This window comes from Myotis daubentonii, chromosome 4 (genome assembly GCF_963259705.1).
Source record: "Myotis daubentonii chromosome 4, mMyoDau2.1, whole genome shotgun sequence".
NCBI lineage: Eukaryota > Metazoa > Chordata > Mammalia > Chiroptera > Vespertilionidae > Myotis > Myotis daubentonii.
Genome location: NC_081843.1, coordinates 36979754 through 36997809, shown reverse-complemented (window position 1 = coordinate 36997809; position 18056 = coordinate 36979754). Strand labels below are relative to the sequence as shown.

At 44.5% G+C, this 18056-nt stretch overlaps 2 protein-coding genes across 5 annotated transcripts in view; both read left to right on the top strand.

The window, feature by feature from the left end:
* The first annotated feature begins 8627 nt into the window (after positions 1-8627).
* On the top strand, positions 8628-17132 carry TMEM225B (transmembrane protein 225B). Its single transcript, XM_059691967.1, has 5 exons — positions 8628-8804; positions 9113-9323; positions 10992-11138; positions 11938-12075; positions 16963-17132. Exons 1-5 carry the CDS (start codon positions 8628-8630, stop codon positions 17130-17132), a joined length of 843 nt encoding a protein of 280 aa, XP_059547950.1.
* The window catches only part of ZSCAN25 (zinc finger and SCAN domain containing 25), a 44794-nt gene continuing 43771 nt past the window's right edge, over positions 17034-18056 (top strand). For all 4 annotated transcript variants that reach the window (XM_059691748.1, XM_059691746.1, XM_059691743.1 and 1 more), the window contains exon 1: positions 17034-17169. The gene's annotated coding sequence lies outside the window, so the exon portion shown is untranslated. The remainder of the gene's footprint in view (positions 17170-18056) is intronic.

Genomic DNA, 18056 nt, shown 5'->3' with positions numbered 1-18056 from the left:
CACATGCCCAGGTTGCAGGCTCAATCCCTAGTGTGGGACTTGAAGGAGGCAGCCGATCAATGATTCTCGCTCATCATTGATGTTTCTGTCTCTCTCTCCCTCTCCTTTCCTCTCGGAAATCAATAAAAATATTTTTTAAAAAAAACCAATAAAGATAAATTTTTAAAATGTGGTATACATATACAATGAATTATCACTCAGCCACAAAAAAAAGGAAATCCTGCTACTTGAGGGCATTATGCTAAGTGAAATAAGTCAGACAGAGAAAGATAAATAATGTATGATCTCACTTATATGTGGAATCTAAAAAATCAAAACTCATAGATATAAGAACAGATTGGTGGTTGTCAGAGGTGAGGGTGGTGGTTGTGGGAATTGGGATAAAGGTGGTCAAAAGGAACAAACTCCAGTTATAAGGGAAATAAGTCCTGGGGACATAGTGTGCAACATGGTGATTATAGTTAACAATACCATATTGTATATTTGAAAATTGCTAAGAGAGTAGATCTTAAAAGTTCTCATCACAAGAAAAAAATGTGTAGCCCTCCCCCTCCAGTATCCAGATTGCATGCACAGAGGAAGAGGGGATATCTGGAGGTGGAGAATAAATGTAAATATGGTTCTGTGATGATATCACAAATAATTGTTAAATTCCTTAAAGGCAGTGACCATTACCTAATAAAGTCAGGGCTGCATAAGTTTTAGGCTTCCACTGCTGATGGAAATGCTGCATTGGAAATTCCTCAGCATCATCTTCTTCCAGAAAGATCCCTCTAAGCCAGGGGTGGGCAAACTTTTTGACTCGAGGGCCACAATGGGTTCTTAAACTGGACCGGAGGGCCGGAACAAAAGCATGGATGGAGTGTTTCTGTGAAGTAATATAAATTCAAAGTAAACATCATTACATAAAAGGGTACGGTCTTTTTTTTTTTTTTTTTTTTTAGTTTTATTCATTTCAAACGGGCCAGATCTGGCCCGAGGCCCGTAGTTTGCCCACGGCTGCCAGCAGAGGACCTGCTTTCTCTAGTATCGCTGCAAAACAACCTCTCTATCCTCAGTCAGCCCTACTTATTTAATAAGTAAAACTTATTTGTATTAAACTAAATGGGAGATGTTTTTCTATCATGTCTCCCTTTGATGCAGCAAGGGTAAATAATTTTTGTATATTCTCTCAGAGTTGAAATAGATTTGGAAATGTTTCTCTATACTATGCATTATATTTTCAACAACATCCCTTCCTAATCTTCCCACTCACCTTTATCAAATCCTCCCGATTTGTATTATTTATAAAAGTGCATATAAGGTCTGAGTATGTCTGTGTTCATGTGTGAGCATGTGAGCAGCATCTGTGTGTAGAGAAAGAGAGACTCAACAGGAGTGAGGAAGGTGTTGGTATCTATTATATGAAGAGAGTCTTCTCTGTTACAGCAGAGATAATCCATGGCCAGGGTACCATGTGGACAGAACCCCCTGAGGCGAGGCTCTCCTCTTTTATTTATCTCTGCAGTCCCTGCCCCTCCTCACACATATTCTCCAGCATCACCCTTCCTGTGATCTGACATATACTTCCCTCAAGCGATGCTTTTCTTTTCTGTTAATCCCACTATGTCTGTTTGGTTGGCTACTTCCTATATAAATCCTAACTTTAGCTTCCCCACCACTTTCTCCAAATCTGCTCAATTTGTATCAATCTTTTCCTCATATTGCAGGGCCATTTTTCCTACATTTTTGCATCAAATACTTTTGTAAAACTTTGATCACCCTGTTTCCCACCAGGAGTTTTTCTTGTTACATTTACCTTTTTTATATTTTCCATCAGATGGAGAGACCTGGACTGAGGATCAATTAATTATAAAGTAGAAAACTGTTGCAGTAGGGATGCAACTACATGAAGGAGATGAATGTGAACAAAACAAACACAGGCCCTTGAATATGGACAAAACTTTGGAAATATTGCAGACTTTATCCAACAGCCACAAATTCTTACTGAAGAGAAATCTCAGTTCAGTAATATATGCAGAAAATTATTCTGGCAGAGCTCATACCTTATTAGCATTTTTATTTTGGTTAATCCTCACCAAAGTATATTTTTCCATTGATTTTTAGAGAGAGTGGAAGGGATGGGGAGAGACAGAGAGAGAGACATAGAGAGAGAAACATCTATGTGAGAAAGACACATCGATTGGTTACCTCCCATACACGCCCTGACCAGGGTAGAGGCTGGAGCCTGCAACCCAGGTACATGCCCTTGACTGGAATCGAACCTGGGATCCTTCAATTCATGGGCCAATGCTCTATCCACTGAGACAAACCAGCTAGGGCTCATACCTTATTCAGCATGAAAAAAATCCACACACAAGAGAAATATATTATGAGTATCATGAATGTGGAAAAGCCTTTGGCCATAGTTCAAACCTTATTCAACATCAAAGAGAATACATGTTGAAGAGAAACCCTATAATGTAGTGGGTGTAGGAAAACCTTCCAGAGCAGCTCACACCTTATCCAGCATCAGATAATTCAAACAGGTGAGATGTCTTATGTGTATAATGAATGTGGAAAAGTTTTTGGTTGGACTTCAAGTCTTATTTGACATCAGAGAATCTATACTAGGGAAATACCCTATTAATGTATTGAATGTGGTAAGGCCTTTAGTCAGAGCTCAAATCTAATAGAACATCAGCAAGTTCATACCAAAGAGAGACCATATAAATGCAATAACTGTGGGAAAACTTACAGTCGTAAGTCACACCTTATTGAACATCAGAGAGTCCATGGTGGGGAGGCTCCTTACAATTATAATGAGTGTGGGAAATCTTTAATAGAAGTTGATGCCTTATTAAATACCACAGAATTCACACTGGAGAGAGACCCTATGAATGTAGTGAATGTGGAAACTCCCACCTCATTCAGCATCAGAAGACTCACAGTGGGTCAAACCTCTGAATGTAAAGAATGTGGGAAAACCTTCAAGCATAATTCATACCTTATTGATCATCTGGAAATTCATACAAGTGAGAAACTGTGAATGAAACGAAGGTGGTATCACCTTTGGTTGGAGTTCAGCTCCTATTGAACATCGGAGAACTCACCCTGGGGTGTAGTGGGTGTGGACAGCCTTCAGTCCTAGTTCAGCTTTTATTATATTAAGACCTGAAAGTCCACATAGTGGACAGATCTCATAGTTGTGTTTAGTGTATGAAAACCTTTAAATTCAGTTCCTGCATTATGCAGTAGGTTCACTTTGGAGGAATGATGGATACGGGAAAACACCTAGCTGTGTGTCAGAGAAGGGCACAAAAGGGGCACACTGCAGCACTAAAGCTGATGGCTAAAGTGGAACCTCAGTGCTACTTCCATTTGCTGTGAGGATCTCCATCACAGGCAGGTTCTACAGTTTGCTTTTCAAATCTCTAGTCACCTGCTGAAAATGGAATGAGTTAGGACTATTCCAGGGAAGAAAGAATCAGGGAGTTTGGGATTCAGACTCCTAGGTCAGGAAAGTGATATGTGATGTTTGAACCCAATAGCTTTTCTTGTATCTCATCTGTCCTGTTTGTTGTAACTGTAGATAGAAATGGCTTTGGGTTTTCTTGAGACAATATATCAGTCCTCAATGTCCTGCAGACTACTGGACCTCTTTGTTTAATGTGACACAAATACACTTAATAAATGTGCAGGTTGCCCCAGCTAGTTTGGCTCAGTGGATAGAGTATCAGCCCGTGGACTGAAGGGTCCCATATTCAATTCCCGTTAAGGGCACTTGCCCAGGTTGGGTTGCAGGCTAGATCCCCAGTAGGGGGCATACAGGAGGCAGCCAATCAATGATTCTCTCTCATCATTGATGTTTCTCTCTCCTTCTCCCTTTCTCTCTGAAATCAATAAAAATAAATAAATAAATAAAATAAATGTGCAGGTTTTCTAAGCCAAATAATTTCTCAGCATGACATGTCATGACTTTATGTGTCAGCTTGGGTAGCGTGAACTGCATTTTCCAGAATTCCTTTTCTTGTATGCTTCAGTTCGTATGGGCTACAGACGTGGGAGATTTGGAGGGCAGAAGAAAAGCGGCAGTTCTTTTGTAACTCAAACTCACTGCTGATCTGCTGACTCACCTCACTGGCCCCAATCAGCAGATGAGCCAGGTGTGCATCTTCCTGGCTCTGCTTCTCTGACTGAATCCTAGCCACACACATACTATCCTTATGAGAAATACATATTTGTTTCATATTTGGATGGAAAAAATAGTGAACTTATAGCTGGTTTTTTTTTAAAGACTAATAATTTCAAGATTTCCTATTAGAAAAAAGCTACTGTTCAAACTCCTTTAACAAAAATTCCATTATAACCAAAGGTAAAGCTTCAACATCATGTAATTATCGAGGAAAAGGTTTGCAAAGCAATGAATAGTGTGATATCTAATTGACTGATAAGTAAAAGGGAAAAAGTTTGAGCCCTTATTTACCATGAATATTTTAATCATTAAAAGAAGTTCCAAAGTACCTCTACTTAGGTAATACAGTATTAGGTCTATTCTGGGTATCTGAGAGGAGTAAGTCTACTCCGAGACCAAGCTTACCTGCGCGGGCCTGGGGGCCAACGGAAGCCTGGACCTCGAGCCCAAGGGGCAGCCGAGCGGGACGTGGGGGCGGGGCGGGGGTTGGTTCCACTGCTCTGGGGCCCCCTGGAGGGAAGGAGGGAAGCCCAGACCGGAGACTGGGAGACCCTGACGGTGGCCCAGAAGAGGAAGGGGAACCGGTGGAGGGTGAGTGGAGGTAGCTTTAACGGGTGGGGAGGGGGCAGACACGCAGAAGACGCCCTCTGCTCCCCAGGGCTAAACATAACCCGTTGAGCTGTTGAGACCCACAGGGTGGTGTCTGGGGGTGGATGGCCTGGTTGGGGCCCATCTTTGGATCTGGAAAATGTCACTGACTTTAGGGTCACGGAAAGTCTGGGCAGAGGAAGGTTGAAAGCGGGAGGAAAGGCCTTCCTCTGCAAGGTCCAGACGGTTCCCACCTGGTCTCTCCCCTCTTCCCGCCTGGTCTCTTCCCTCTTTCCTTTATGCGCCCACCTCTTTACCCCTCAGCACAGTTTCCAGGTGTCTCTGGGGGTGCACAGGGCCTGGGGCCTGGGGAGGTGACCGGGCTGCACTCAGGCTGTTTCAGGGAGACTCCCAGAGGGAGCCCGGATTGGGGATCCTCTCCCCAAGCCCTTGGTTTTCAGATGCTGTTCTTGGCCTCACGGAGGAGAGTACTAAGCGCTTCTGCTTCCAGTGTCTGAGGTCCTTTTATTTATTTTTTAAAAATATTTTTATTGATTTCTGAGAGGAAGGGAGAGAGAGAAATAGAAACATTAATGATGAGAGAGAATCATTGATTGGCTGCTTCCTGCACGCCCCCTACCGGGCATCGAGCCCACAACCAGGGCATGTGCCCTTGACTGGAATCAACCTGGGACCCTTCTGCAGGCTGATGCTCAATCCACTGAGCCAATCTGGCTAGGGCCTGAGGTCCTTTAAAAATAATTAAAACAGTCAATGATAGTAGATGACAGGTTTGTTTGTTTTTTGTATGCCCTTACAAAATAAAAAATGGCCATCCTTCTGCTATTCTCTCTCCCTTTCTCACACATGCACCTGAACATACAAAGCTATTAGAGAAAATCTCGGGTTCCATTAAATTTCACATTTGTAAATCACTGAGCTGAACTGCTGGCCAGTAGGGGCTGGCGAAGTGGGAGAGGCAGCTACGTGTTTTTCTGGTCCCTGGTCCTCACCGACTAACTGTGGGACCCTGGACCAGTGGAGCCTGCTCTCCTGCTCTCTGTTTCTTCACCAGTACAAAGGGCTCTACAAATCCCCTCTATGTTAAAATGTCGGTGGTCGAGTCTGGCTTATATCAGTGCATTTCCAAAATTGTCCAATCTCAGCACTAAGGGCTGTTCACATGCACACGGAACCCTGGCCTATCCTCAGAGAAAGGTGAACAAGGCCCACCTCACTGGAGAGCAAGGTTGGGGGTAGAAGAGGGGTTGCGTGGGGTGGGGAGTGCAGACAGGAGGTGGAACATTGGGTGGCCTGTGGTAACCCCCGGCTGGGGAGAGGAAAGTACTGTGTCAATATAATGTGTTTATTTGTTTCTCTCTGCAGTAGTTACCAAGAGCCTGCAAATTCCTGGCCTCCCCCCACCCCCTCCTGTATTGTTCCCATTGGCCTAAAATGGGCATGGGGCGTCCAGTAAGTGCACAGTTAATTTTTGTGGAGGGAATGGATAATGGTTGGTAGCTGGGAGGTCTACATGGAGTGGACAGACAGGATCAATCTGAGCTTTGCAGGAGAGGTGGGATTGAGAAGGTCTGGAGGAGCAGAGTGGGCACCCTCAGGGAAGGACCCCAGGCATGGAAGCTGCAGATGCTTGCGGGGGGGGGGGGGGGGAGGTGTTCCAGGACTAGAGGGAGACACGAGGGGTGTGGGGGCAGGAAGGGTGCATGATTGGGAAATTTTGTGAAAACTGAGAAGACAAGGAAGGCTGATGAGCTGGGAGCATGAGAGAAAGGGAGAAGCCAGCATGAGCTCCTGGCTATAGTGTGGGCGATGGAGAGGATGACTGAAATAGGGACTATGCTCAGGTCAGTTTTAGACAAGTTGAGGTTTTTGGGAATAGACAGGAAGGGGTACAGACTATCAGATGAAAATGTCCAGGGCACTCCATCTCATCCAGAACATGGGGGTCAATGTGTAGCCATGACTCCTACCTGGAGAGTTTTATAGCTGGGACTCAGCACTCTCTGGTTCCACCTATTTCATAATTGTAAAGCAAAGGGAACTGAGGCCCTGAAGTTCAGGCGACTCATCAGTAGACCTGGAGGGTGGAGGGGAGATCAAAAGGGTAGCTTTGGAGAGAGGGAAGGATCCATTCTTTCAGGTGGGGAGAAGAGAAACTGGTAAGTGACAGAAAGGAGGAGAAAGCACATTAGAATGTTTCCAAAGCATTAAACATTTATAAACAGCATAGTTGGGTGGGAAGGCTGGGAGGGCACCCACACCTCTGTCCTCTGCCTTTAGACTTGTCTTCTTTTTTCTTTTTCTTTTTTTAAAAAAATATATATTTTTTATTTTTTTTACAGAGAGGAAGGGAGAGGGATAGAGAGTTAGAAACATTGATGAGAGAGAAACATAGATCAGCTGCCTCCTGCACACCCACTACTGGGGATGTGCCCTCAACCAAGGTACATGCCCTTGACCAGAATGGAACCTGGGACCCTTCAGTCCACAGGCCAACACTCTATCCACTGAGCCAAACTGGTCAGGGCTAGACTTGTTTTCTATAGTGATCAACAGTTCTCAAAGTCTCAAAGACACTCCTGGTCCCAGCTGCAGTGAGGGGTGTCTGTATTGAGGACCATGGAGAGGCCCAGATGCGTGAGGATGAGCAAGGGTGCTTGCACAGGATGCAGAGAGGTAAGAGCGGCACCTCCACTCCGAGGACCCTGTCTTCAGTAGCCATCATGCACAGCTTGAATCCTTGGTGCTGCCAAGCACTGCCTGGCTTACACAGGAGTCTCTAGGCCTGGCTATGGGCATGACTTGGAAGGAAGAGCTGCTCTGTTGTCGTAGGGTGCCCCTCATCTCCCTTGTCATGTGTCTCTCTCTCCTCCCGAAGCCTCCCTTCTGCACCACCAAGTGGGCAGGGTCATCACTGTGCTATCTGGATACATTCTGACCAGGCCTTCCCTCCCTGTAGCACCACGAGCTCCTACTCAACTCCGCTCCTTCCTCCACATGTTCCTCTCCACCTTGGGGAAAACTCATTCCTCAGGGCTGCCAGGCTTGGCAAAGGCAAAGAAGAACACAGACTAGTTGAATACATTTTCCTTTAGACTGTGAATGGCCACTAGCCCCTTTTTCAACAGGAATATTTGAATTTTAGGAGAAGCCCATCTCCTTCCCCTACTCCCCCTCCCCCTTTAACCAAGCACTTGAGTCCCAGCGCTGTGCTTGACCCTTCAGTACGCAGTGTTTCATTGGCCCTCCCAGTGACCCACCGGGCATTATATCCTCCCTCTTCCAAATGGGAGACCCAAACTCCTGAGAGTTTTAAGCAAGCTTCACGAAGTTACACAGCTAGCAAGTGATAGAGCAGGGATGACAGTCGAGGGCTTCTAAAGCCAAGTCCAGCCAGTTCTTATCGTCTACATCTCAGGTGCTCATTCAAAAGAAGGCATCTTTTTTTTAAAAAAAAAATGTATTTTTTATTGATTTCAGAGAGAAAGGGACAGAGAGAGAGAGAGAGAAACATTAACGATGAGAGAGAATCACTGATCATCTGCCTCTTGCACACCCCAAACTGGGGATGGAGCCTGAAACCCTGGCATGTACCCTGACTGGGAATCTAACCATGACTTCCTGGTTCATAGGTCGATGACGCTCAACCACGGAGCCACACCAGCAGGGCAAAAGAAGGCATCTTTAATGACAGGTGGTGGTCAAGGAGAAGATATGAGGGATCCTTAACTAAGGGCCTGACCTCCAGGCCTAGAGGATACCTGGGGCTTCAGGAAGATCTCTGAGACTTTTAAACTATTTGCAAAACTTGCTCTGTGCATATGATCTGCTCATTTTTCTGAAGATGGCTCCTCCTGGCCAGGTGGACCCTTTCCCATCTAAACCCAGCATCCTGAAGCAAAAGGGCCAGTCACTGAGTAAGGGCACTTCAGACCTGGTCTTACCTCCCCCTGGTCCTCATTCTGAAATCTCAAAAGGCAAACAGCTGACTGAAGAGGGCGTTGGAGAGGTTCTTCTGTGGGTAATAACAATTGAATGGTTAGAACTTTAGAGCTAGGAGAGATTGCGGACAGCGTAGTCCAACCTCCTCATTTTACAGAGGTGGAAAAGGGGACCCTACATGCCTAAGGTCATCCGGCAGAAAAGGTCTATGCTATTTTAGGTCCACTGAAGAGCTCTGTAAGACTGTTAAGTTTATTGAGGCAAAGAGATCAGCATTCACTGAGCCTCACATATGTGCTCGCATTTCCTTAGATGCTATCTCCTTGTACCACATGAGTATTGGGAGTATGTGCGCCCACCTCTTGCCCTCACTTTTCCCTTACACAGGTGATACTGACTTTAGAGGACAAAAACATAAAGGGCTTCACATGGGCCATAGCCCCCGCCTTGACTGCTTTGGGCTACCTGCTCATACTGCTGGTCACCATCTTCCCCTTCTGGGTGCGCCTTGTGAATGAGGAGTCCCGTGAAGTGTTTTACAGTGGCCTGTTTGAGAACTGCTTTCATGTCAAGTGCTGGAAGCCTCGACCCTTATCCAGTAAGGAGAGATGGAGGCAGGGACTGGGGGAGAGATGGGGCTGTTGCAGGAATTGGGGGTGGCAGACAACAGGCTTTTTTTTTTTTTTTTTTTGACAACAGGCTTTAATAAGCCCATAAGGGCATTTTTCTCTGAGTCTCCACTCTTTTGGGGTTAAAGGGAAGTAGGCGGCTGGGAGGACGTTAATAATGCCAGGCTGACACCAGAGTCAGGAGCCAATGTGTCAGGAGCAACAAAGTTTATTTCTGGGGAAAAGAGTAGCCCAACATGTGATGGGGGAGGGGGGCGGGATTCTGCCCTCCTCTGTGAGGCTCTGCCACCTCTCAGGCTGCCATTGGCCCATCCAGGCAGCACCCATTAGGCACCACTCCTAGTCAGGGGAGCAGCCTGGTTAGCAGAGCCTCCACTTGTCCCCTTGGCCACACACCTGTCCATCTCTGGGTGGCAGCTCTGCAGATACTATGCTCAGGCCTGGGTACCACATTATCAAGGAGGCACTTGAGACCATGTTTTATAAGGAACTTGGAAAGTGTCTGTCTTGGAAAAGAGGTGACTCTGGGAGACCTAGGAATTATCTCCTGGTGATAGGAAAGAAGAGCCACCTTGGGGAAGAAAGGCCAGACTGTGTGAGCTCTTTGACCCAGGGTTTCTCAACCTTGGCACTACTGACATTTGTGGTTGGGTAATCTTTGATGTGGGGGCTCCCCCATTTCTTACAGGTTAATAACAGCCCTGCCCCTCTTCTACCCACTAGATATCAGTAGAATCCTCCCTGCATTAGTTGTGGCAAACAAAATTACTTCTTGGCATTGCCCAATACCTCCCATGGTGGGGGGAGGCGGTTGTCTCTGGTTTAGAAGCACTGTTTTAACCCAAGGGTAGATTCTAGAACTCTGGGTCTTCAACAATACCTTTGTCTCTTTGTTGTACCCCCAGCTGTCCATTTCTGCATGCTCAGGAATGGATACAAACTCATTTTAACATGGGTCTGAATCATGCCAACAGTAGGAGAATAAGACACCCTGTCTTTAAGACTCTGGCTCTGCTATTTCGGGTCTGTTTCATTACTTCTATTAACCAGGATAATTATAGGGGTTTCCTGCAGCGTTCAGAACATCTTGACTTTCCACCAGTGACTTGTACAGTGTGATCAATACAGATGTGATTCCTCATGTTTCCTTGTGTAACAAATTTTATCACCAGGATTTTATTTTAATACTTTTTTTAAAAAAAATGATTTTAGGAAGGGAGTGGGATAGAGAGAAACATCAATGAGAGAGAAACATCGATCAGCTGCCTTCTGCACGCCCCTTCTGGGGATCAAGCTCACAGCCTGGGCATGTGCCTTGACTGGGAATCGAACCAGTAACCTCTTGGTTCATGGGCTGATGCTCAACCACTGAGCCACCCTGGCCGGGCTATTTTATGTTGTTTTTAAAAACCACCATTTGTCCATCTAAATTTTTTTGTTTGTTTACTTCCATGTCATGGGGCACAAAATGGGGCCAGAGCATTCTTGGGGCCAACGTGGCAGGGTCAGAGCCTTGGTCCCAGACCACATATTGGGGAGCTCCAGGGGCCATCCCTGCCAAGGACCTGGGGGGCTTCGTGGGCTCTGCCCTTTGGGGTCAGGGTGCCCAGCACTTGCCCACTCTCCCTCCCCTGCAGTTTACATCATCCTCGGCCGAGTTTTCCTGCTGTTTGCAGTCGTCTTGTCTTTCCTCACCACCCTCACCATGGTGTCTTTCGCATCTCAGCTCTTTCCAAGGACCTGGAAGCAAACTTTTTTATCAGCCTCCATCAGCTTCTTCACAGGTGTGGAGCAGGCAGGCAGCCATGGGGAGGGTCTGGGGAGGGCTCCAAAGGCAGGTGGGGGAGAAAGGGGGGAGGGGAGAGGTCTCTGCGACGTTAGGAGAGAGGATTTGAAGGCCCCTCTCTTTTGTTGGCTTCTCTGTGAAGTAGCCCACCCTCATACCTGCCCCCTCTGTAGTTATGATCCCTTTCTTTGGGCTTTTCTGTTCTTCATACTTGCAGCTAGCATAGTCCTTGCCACATTGATTGGGGTCATTTGTCTGGTGGCCTTTTACCATAATCTCTATCCCCGTGACTGGCCTAGAGTCTAGAATAGAATTCTAATATAATTGAAATATATGATCTAAATAAAATATAAATGTTTCTTAGATGAATGAATGGAAGGGACTATCTCTGTCCTCTGGAACCTCTGACATTAAAAGGTTGACCAAGGCCTTCCCCTGCCATGAGATGAAAGGGCTGGAAGGCTTATGGTGGGAGAATCAGGTTGAGTTTCATCCAATGCATCACACCCAGAGGGCCCAGGCTGAGTCAGCTGAGGTCATGAGCACGGAGGGTACCCAGGAAAAGGATTTCTGATTAGGGAGGTGAGGCACATGGGCTTTGAGATGAGTTGGGAAAAGAGGGCAAGACAGGTATGTGGGGTGGAAGTTACTGGCTCTGAGAGGGCAAGGTGTGCCAGCAAGAGAAAGGAGCCTCCATGCAGGAGCCACATGGCTCTGTCTAATTAAGTCCGAGGAAAGGCTGGAGTGAAGGCAGAACCACAGGAGGAGATGAAGCGTACTTCCCTGTGACCCTGCAGGGACTTGTGCTTTCCTGGCCTTGCTGCTGCATGCCCTGGAGATCCAGAGTCTGAGGATGCAGCCCCGCCCGCCCCAGTTCTCCGTGCAGTGGCCTTACTATGTCCTGGGCTTTGGTATCCTTCTGTTCATAGTGGCTGGTGAGTGTCCTGGAACTGGTGCCCCTCTCCCTGCCCTCGGACTGGATTCAGGAGCCTTGCTCTAGAGCTGCGCTGTTCAAAACGGCAATCACTAACTACATGTGCTATTTAACTTTAATTCATTAAAGTGAAGTAACATTAAAAATTCCGTGTCTCAGTCATACTAGACACATTCCAAATATTCAATAACTACATTATTCGGTGTCTAGTGGCTACCTTACTGGATGGTAAAGATACAGAAATTCCCATTGTCATAGAAAGTTCTGCTGGATAGCACTGCTCTAGAGCTTCAGCCCTACCTTCCAGCCTTGTCCTTTCCAGTTCTTATCCTACTTGACTTGAGAATCAGATTCTTCCAAATTTTCATACTCTCCCTTATGCATAATATCCTGATTCCTAAGGCTTTCCAGTCCTATCTCTATCTCTATCCTGAAATCTAAGATCCTATTCCTCACCCTACCCCCTTTATCTCTACATACCATCACCATCTAGGTTTATAGTCCTAATTTTGCTCTATTATCTCTGCCTGCTATGTTAACCTGACCCATGATTATAATCTATTTTTAAAAAATGTGTTTTTATTGATTGAGGGGGGGGGGAGGAAGGGAAATGAAGGGATGGAGGGCGAGGCAGAGAGAGAGAATGAAAGAGAGAGAAACATCAATGTGAGAGAGACACATCGATAGCCTGCCTCCTGCACACCCCCTACTGGGGTTTAAGCCCATAACCCAGGCATGTGCCCTAACTGAGAATCGAACTGGTGACATTTTGGTGCATGGAATGAAGCTCAACCAATTGAGCCATACTAGCCAGGGGTGGGGGAAGGAGACTTCAGAGATACTTAATGTTCTACCACATTTCATTAATTTTGACAAACCAATTTTTTTAGGAATAAAAAAAGCACATAACTTCAGATGCAGCACAAATTAAGAAAACATTTTGAATAGTTTTATATCAATAAATTTTAAAACTTAGATAAAAATGTATAAATGTATAGAAATACACAAATTACTAAAATTGACTCAAGAAGAAATAAAAATACCTGAATAGTCCTGCATTTTTAGTGTTTCCTGAAAAAAGGATTTGCATTGCTTCTGCCTGGCACACAGGTGCATAACTAGCCTATGATCACAAACAAAATACATAAATATTGTGAATTTAGCTATGAATGCACTTAACAACTAGCCTATATTTATGAATTCTTGGTCCGCATAGGTAACTTTTAAGTTCTAGTTTCATATGACAGACTTTCATTAGATACTCCTCTTGAGAAGGCTTTTTCTGCTATTTTTTGTGCCCCAAATGGCCAACAGAATGGTAAATCAGAGTCACCTGGGTTGAGTGTGCCTCTTCAAGGTGAAAGCTAATTGTGTCCTTAACACTCTAATTCCTATTTTTATTATGGTTTTGGCTTCTAAGAAAATTTTGCTCTGATGCCAGCTTAATGATGCATTGATAAAGACATTCTCTCTCTCTCTCTCTCTCTCTCTCTCTCTCTCTCTCTCTCTCTTGCTTCCAAGTGAATTCATTTAAGTACCAAATCGAATTTGCTGATTTTAAGTCCTATTCCCCTCTTTGTGACAGTTTTAGTGACCAAGGTATTGAATGTTCATTTCATGTCAACCCAATGAAAAGTCTTGATGGATACAGGATTCATAAGGTTGAAACAGAATATACAATTCTAAAGTGTTCAGTTCATATTTAGGAGAGGGCTCTAATATGACCAGAAAGATTGAGCCAATTTTAGTATAAAAAATTAAGGCTAATTACCAATGAGGTTGACTATGCAGTGAGAGCTAAAGACATTAACATCACAGACATGTTGGAACGCCATGAAATATTGACAGAAAAATCATCGTGGAGCTTAAAAGGACAGACATGGTGAGATCTGGTCATTGCCTTCTGCAGTCAAGGGCCTCAAGCCTTGGAGAACCTCTGGGTCTTTAGGCATGTTGTAAACATTGTTCTCAAAGCAAGTATTTCCCTGTGCTTGGTAGTGCACTGCAGTTCCATTTTGGGAAGTTCCGGTCTGAGGTTCTTTGCTTATTTGCAACACCATTCTTTTCCCACATAAATATTTTTTGGTTAAGTAGGCAGCCAAAATGGTGAGCAATATCATGGCAGCAATGCAGAGTCCAATGTACAACTTACTGGTGTTCCTCTGTATATTTTGTTTCAAGATTGTGTGAGTTTCATTGTATTGCCAACCGCAATCTGAAGGCTGGGTCACGGTGCTATTCCCATCTGTTGGACAAGAAGAGTTCAACAATGAGCTGGTCGTACTTGTTTCCTGTGGTGTGATAGGCGGGGTTTCTGTTGTCTGCACTGGAGAAGATGAAGTGGTTTCTGTCGTGAATTTCTGCGGCCCTCCTAATGGCTTTGTAGAAGAGACCATAGGTGATGTTGGGCCCATGGTGACATTAGTTGGAGCTGTCTTAAGGTTCAGTGTTGGTGCTGGAGTTGTAGGAGCAGAGGTGAAGACCTTAGGTGGTGTTGGAACAGTGGTTGGAGCTGCCCAAAGTAGTATTAGGCTTGGGAAGGCTACCCAAGAAGGCATGATGATATCAGCCTGTCGCTTTGAGGCACCTTCTTTACACCTTTAGTTAGAGAAACTCTGCTCAGCTAGTCTTCAGGTGGTTCTCTGTGATGGGTGTTCTATAATTCAGTTTTAATTCTCACATTTTTCTCTTTTAATCTTTATTGTTGAAAGTATTACATATGTCCTCCTTTTTCCTCCGTTAACCTTTTCCAGCCCGCTCCTGTCCTCCCCGCCCCTCCAGGCCCCCACCACCCCGTTGACTGTGTCCATGCGTTATGCATATACCAGTATACATACAAGTTCATTGGTTGACCTCTGCCCACCCACCCACCCCTGCCTTCCCTCTGAGGTTCAACAGTCTGTTCATGCTTCTATGACTCTGGGTCTATTTTTGATCATCAGTTTATTTGGTTCATTAAATTCCACATATGAGTGAGATCATGTGATACTTATCTTTCTCTGACTGGCTTATTTCACTCAGCATAATACTCTCCAGGTTCATCCATATTGCTGCAAATGGTAAGAGTTCTTTTTTATTGCTGTATAGTATTCTATTAATACTATAAATGTACCATAGTTGTTTTTTTTTTTATCCACTCATCGCTGATGGGCACTTAGGCTGTTTCTAAGTCTTAGCTATTGTAAATGGCGCTGCTATGAAAATAGGGGTGCATATACTTTTTGTGATGAGTGTTTCAGGTTTCTTAGGATATATTCCTAGAAGTGGAATACTGGGTCAAATGGCAGTTCCATTTTTAATTTCTTGAGGAAACTCCATACTGTTTTCCACAGTGGCTGCACCAGTCTGCATTCCCAACAGCAGTGTACTAGGGTTCTCTTTTCTCCACAACCTTGCCAACACTTGTTGGTTGATTGGTTGATGATAGCCATTCTGACAGGTGTGAAGTGATATTTCATTGTCGTTTGATTTGCATCTCTCAGATGATTAGTGACTTTGAGCATTTTTTCATCTGTCTCTTGGCTTTCTGTATATCCACTTTGGAGAAATGTCTATTTAGGTCTTTTAAAACTGGATTGTCTTCCTTTTGTTAAGTTGTATGAGTTCCCTATATATTTTGGAGATTAACCTCTTATCAGATGTATCGTTGGCAAATATGTTCTCCCATGTAGTGGGCTCACTTGTTATTTGGATGTTTTTTTTTTTTTTGCCGTGCAGAAGCTTTTTATTTTCATATAGTCCCATTTGTTTATTTTTTCCTTAGTTTCAATTGTCCTAGGACAGTGGTCGGCAAACCGGGGCTCACGAGCCACATGCGGCTCTTTGGCCCCTTGAGTATGGCTCTTCCACAAAATACCACGTGCGGGCACGCACGTACAGGGAACGTTGTGGAGTGAAAGAAGATGTAGTGTCGAGGATTGAGAAAGGTATGTTGAGATGGTTTGGACATATAGAGAGGATGAACGAAAGGAGATAGATGAAACAAGTATACAAGACGAGTGTGGATGGGAGAGTTGGAAGGGGTTGACCTCAGCGAACGTACCTCAATCAGATTGAGGATGTTTTTAGCAAAGGCCAGCTTAGGAGTACCCTAATTAAGTTAATAACAATGTACCTACCTATATAGTTTAAGTTTAAAAAATTTGGCTCTCAAAAGAAATTTCAATTGCTGTACTGTTGATATTTGACTCTGTTGACTAATGAGTTTGCCGACCACTGTCCTAGGAGATGTTTCGGTAAACATGTTGCTATGAGAGATGTCTGAGATTTTGGTGCCTATGGTTTCTTCTAGGACTTTTATGGTTTCACGTCTTACATTTAAGTCTTTTATCCATTTTGAGTTTATTCTTGTGTATGGTGTGAGTTGGTGATCTATACAAAGACATTTTTGAAGAGATATTTTATTTAGACTTTTTGTTGTTTTTAGTGGGAGTGTATCTAGTCTGCCATAAGGTTGAAAATAGTTGTCCTTTATTTTTGTGTTAACATTAATACAGTATTTACCATTCATTTAAGGTATCTCCACTTATTCTTATGAACATCAATTCTCTTTTTCCTTTCTTGTATTTTACTAAGGTTCTTAAGTTGGGCATCAAGAGGCCTGGATTTTATGGTCTCTGAAACCTTGTTTTCTCATCTACTAGTGGTTAGGCAACTGTTATTTCCAGCACTGGCCATGGTTCTGTGAGTTTATCCATCTGTTTGTATGCCTTGTCTTCTGGTGCATTGTTTCTCGTTCTGTCTCTATAATTGCTCCACATTGGAGGGGAGTCTTAGGGAAGGCAGGTACACACCAGAAGGAGTTGCATTAGTGGAGGGAGTTTCTGACCTCTAGGGAATGAGGTATGATATCCTCTATAATCTGAGCCAAACTTTTGCTGTTCCCTAGGTGTCATCTGTCTCTTTCAAGAAGCCTGCCATAGGTGCCATTTATTACGCATTTCCCAGAGTACCAAGGAGACTCAAGAGAGCCCACACCTGGAGATTCTGGAGAGTTTTGGAGGAGGACTGAGCTCAATGCAAAAGGAGACCCTGCTGAAGGAAGAGACAGTTATCTAGTCCCGGAGAGTCTGTCCTCTAACCTTCATCAAGCTGTGTGAGTGCACGTGTGTGGGTGGCACTCCCTTCTCTGCCAGTCTCTGCTACTTTTAATAAGCTTCTTGTGTATCAAATGAATGCTCCACTTCCCTATACAGTGATTCTATTTTGATCATATTTGACTTTTTTTTTTATTTGGGATTTTTGAATTCTTCTGAGTCTCTTGAGTGATCTCTCTCCTTCCCTCCTCCTACCCTCTCTCCCTTCCTTTTTTCCATTCTTTCTTTTTTTGCAGGTGTTTTCAATAAAAGAAGGACTACTGTCTGTTAATCCATACCTCAAAAACCCAGCCTGGAGGGCAGGATGGGAGGGAGTTATATTATAAAATGATTAAGTGAAATGATCTTTCATAAGACAAAAACCAAACAGAATGTAACCACTACAGGTGTTTGAGTTAGTTATATTAAAAAGAAAAAGTGATTTCCCCATACAAAAGTGTGACTTGGTACAGAAAACTTTTCCTTCCTTTTTTTTTTATTATTTAATCTTCACCAGAGGCTATTTTTTTCCATTGACTTTAGGGGCAGAGAGAGGGGGAGGGAGAGGGAGATGGAGAAGGAGAGAGAGGTGTGAGAGAGACAAATTGATTGGTTGCCTCCTGCTGGCCCAAGGCCAGGGACAAATCTGCAAACCAGGTATGTGCCCTTGACCAGAATCAAACCCATGGCCCTTTGGTGAGTGGGCCACTGTTCTACCACTGAGCCACACCAGCCAGGGCCAGAAAACTTTTCGTAAGTATGTGCTGGGAGGAAGAGTTGGAGTGGCTAAAGGTGAAAACATCCCCAGGACTGAATTCCAAGGTCTGGAAGCCTGAGCCGAATGAGTCTGTGCCCCCGAGGAAAGCATAAAGCAATGTATTGGCATTCCATCCTTCCACCAGAGTCA

What these genes read in the sequence shown, in the direction of transcription:
- TMEM225B (XM_059691967.1), top strand. Translation starts at nt 8,628, where the DNA reads ATGGCTCCTCCTGGCCAGGTGGACCCTTTCCCATCTAAACCCAGCATC. An exon ending in TTGGAGAGGTTCTTCTGTGG is followed by an intron (nt 8,805 to 9,112) that starts GTAATAACAATT and finishes TCCCTTACACAG; the next exon opens with GTGATACTGACTTTAGAGGA. An exon ending in CTCCATCAGCTTCTTCACAG is followed by an intron (nt 11,139 to 11,937) that starts GTGTGGAGCAGG and finishes GTGACCCTGCAG; the next exon opens with GGACTTGTGCTTTCCTGGCC.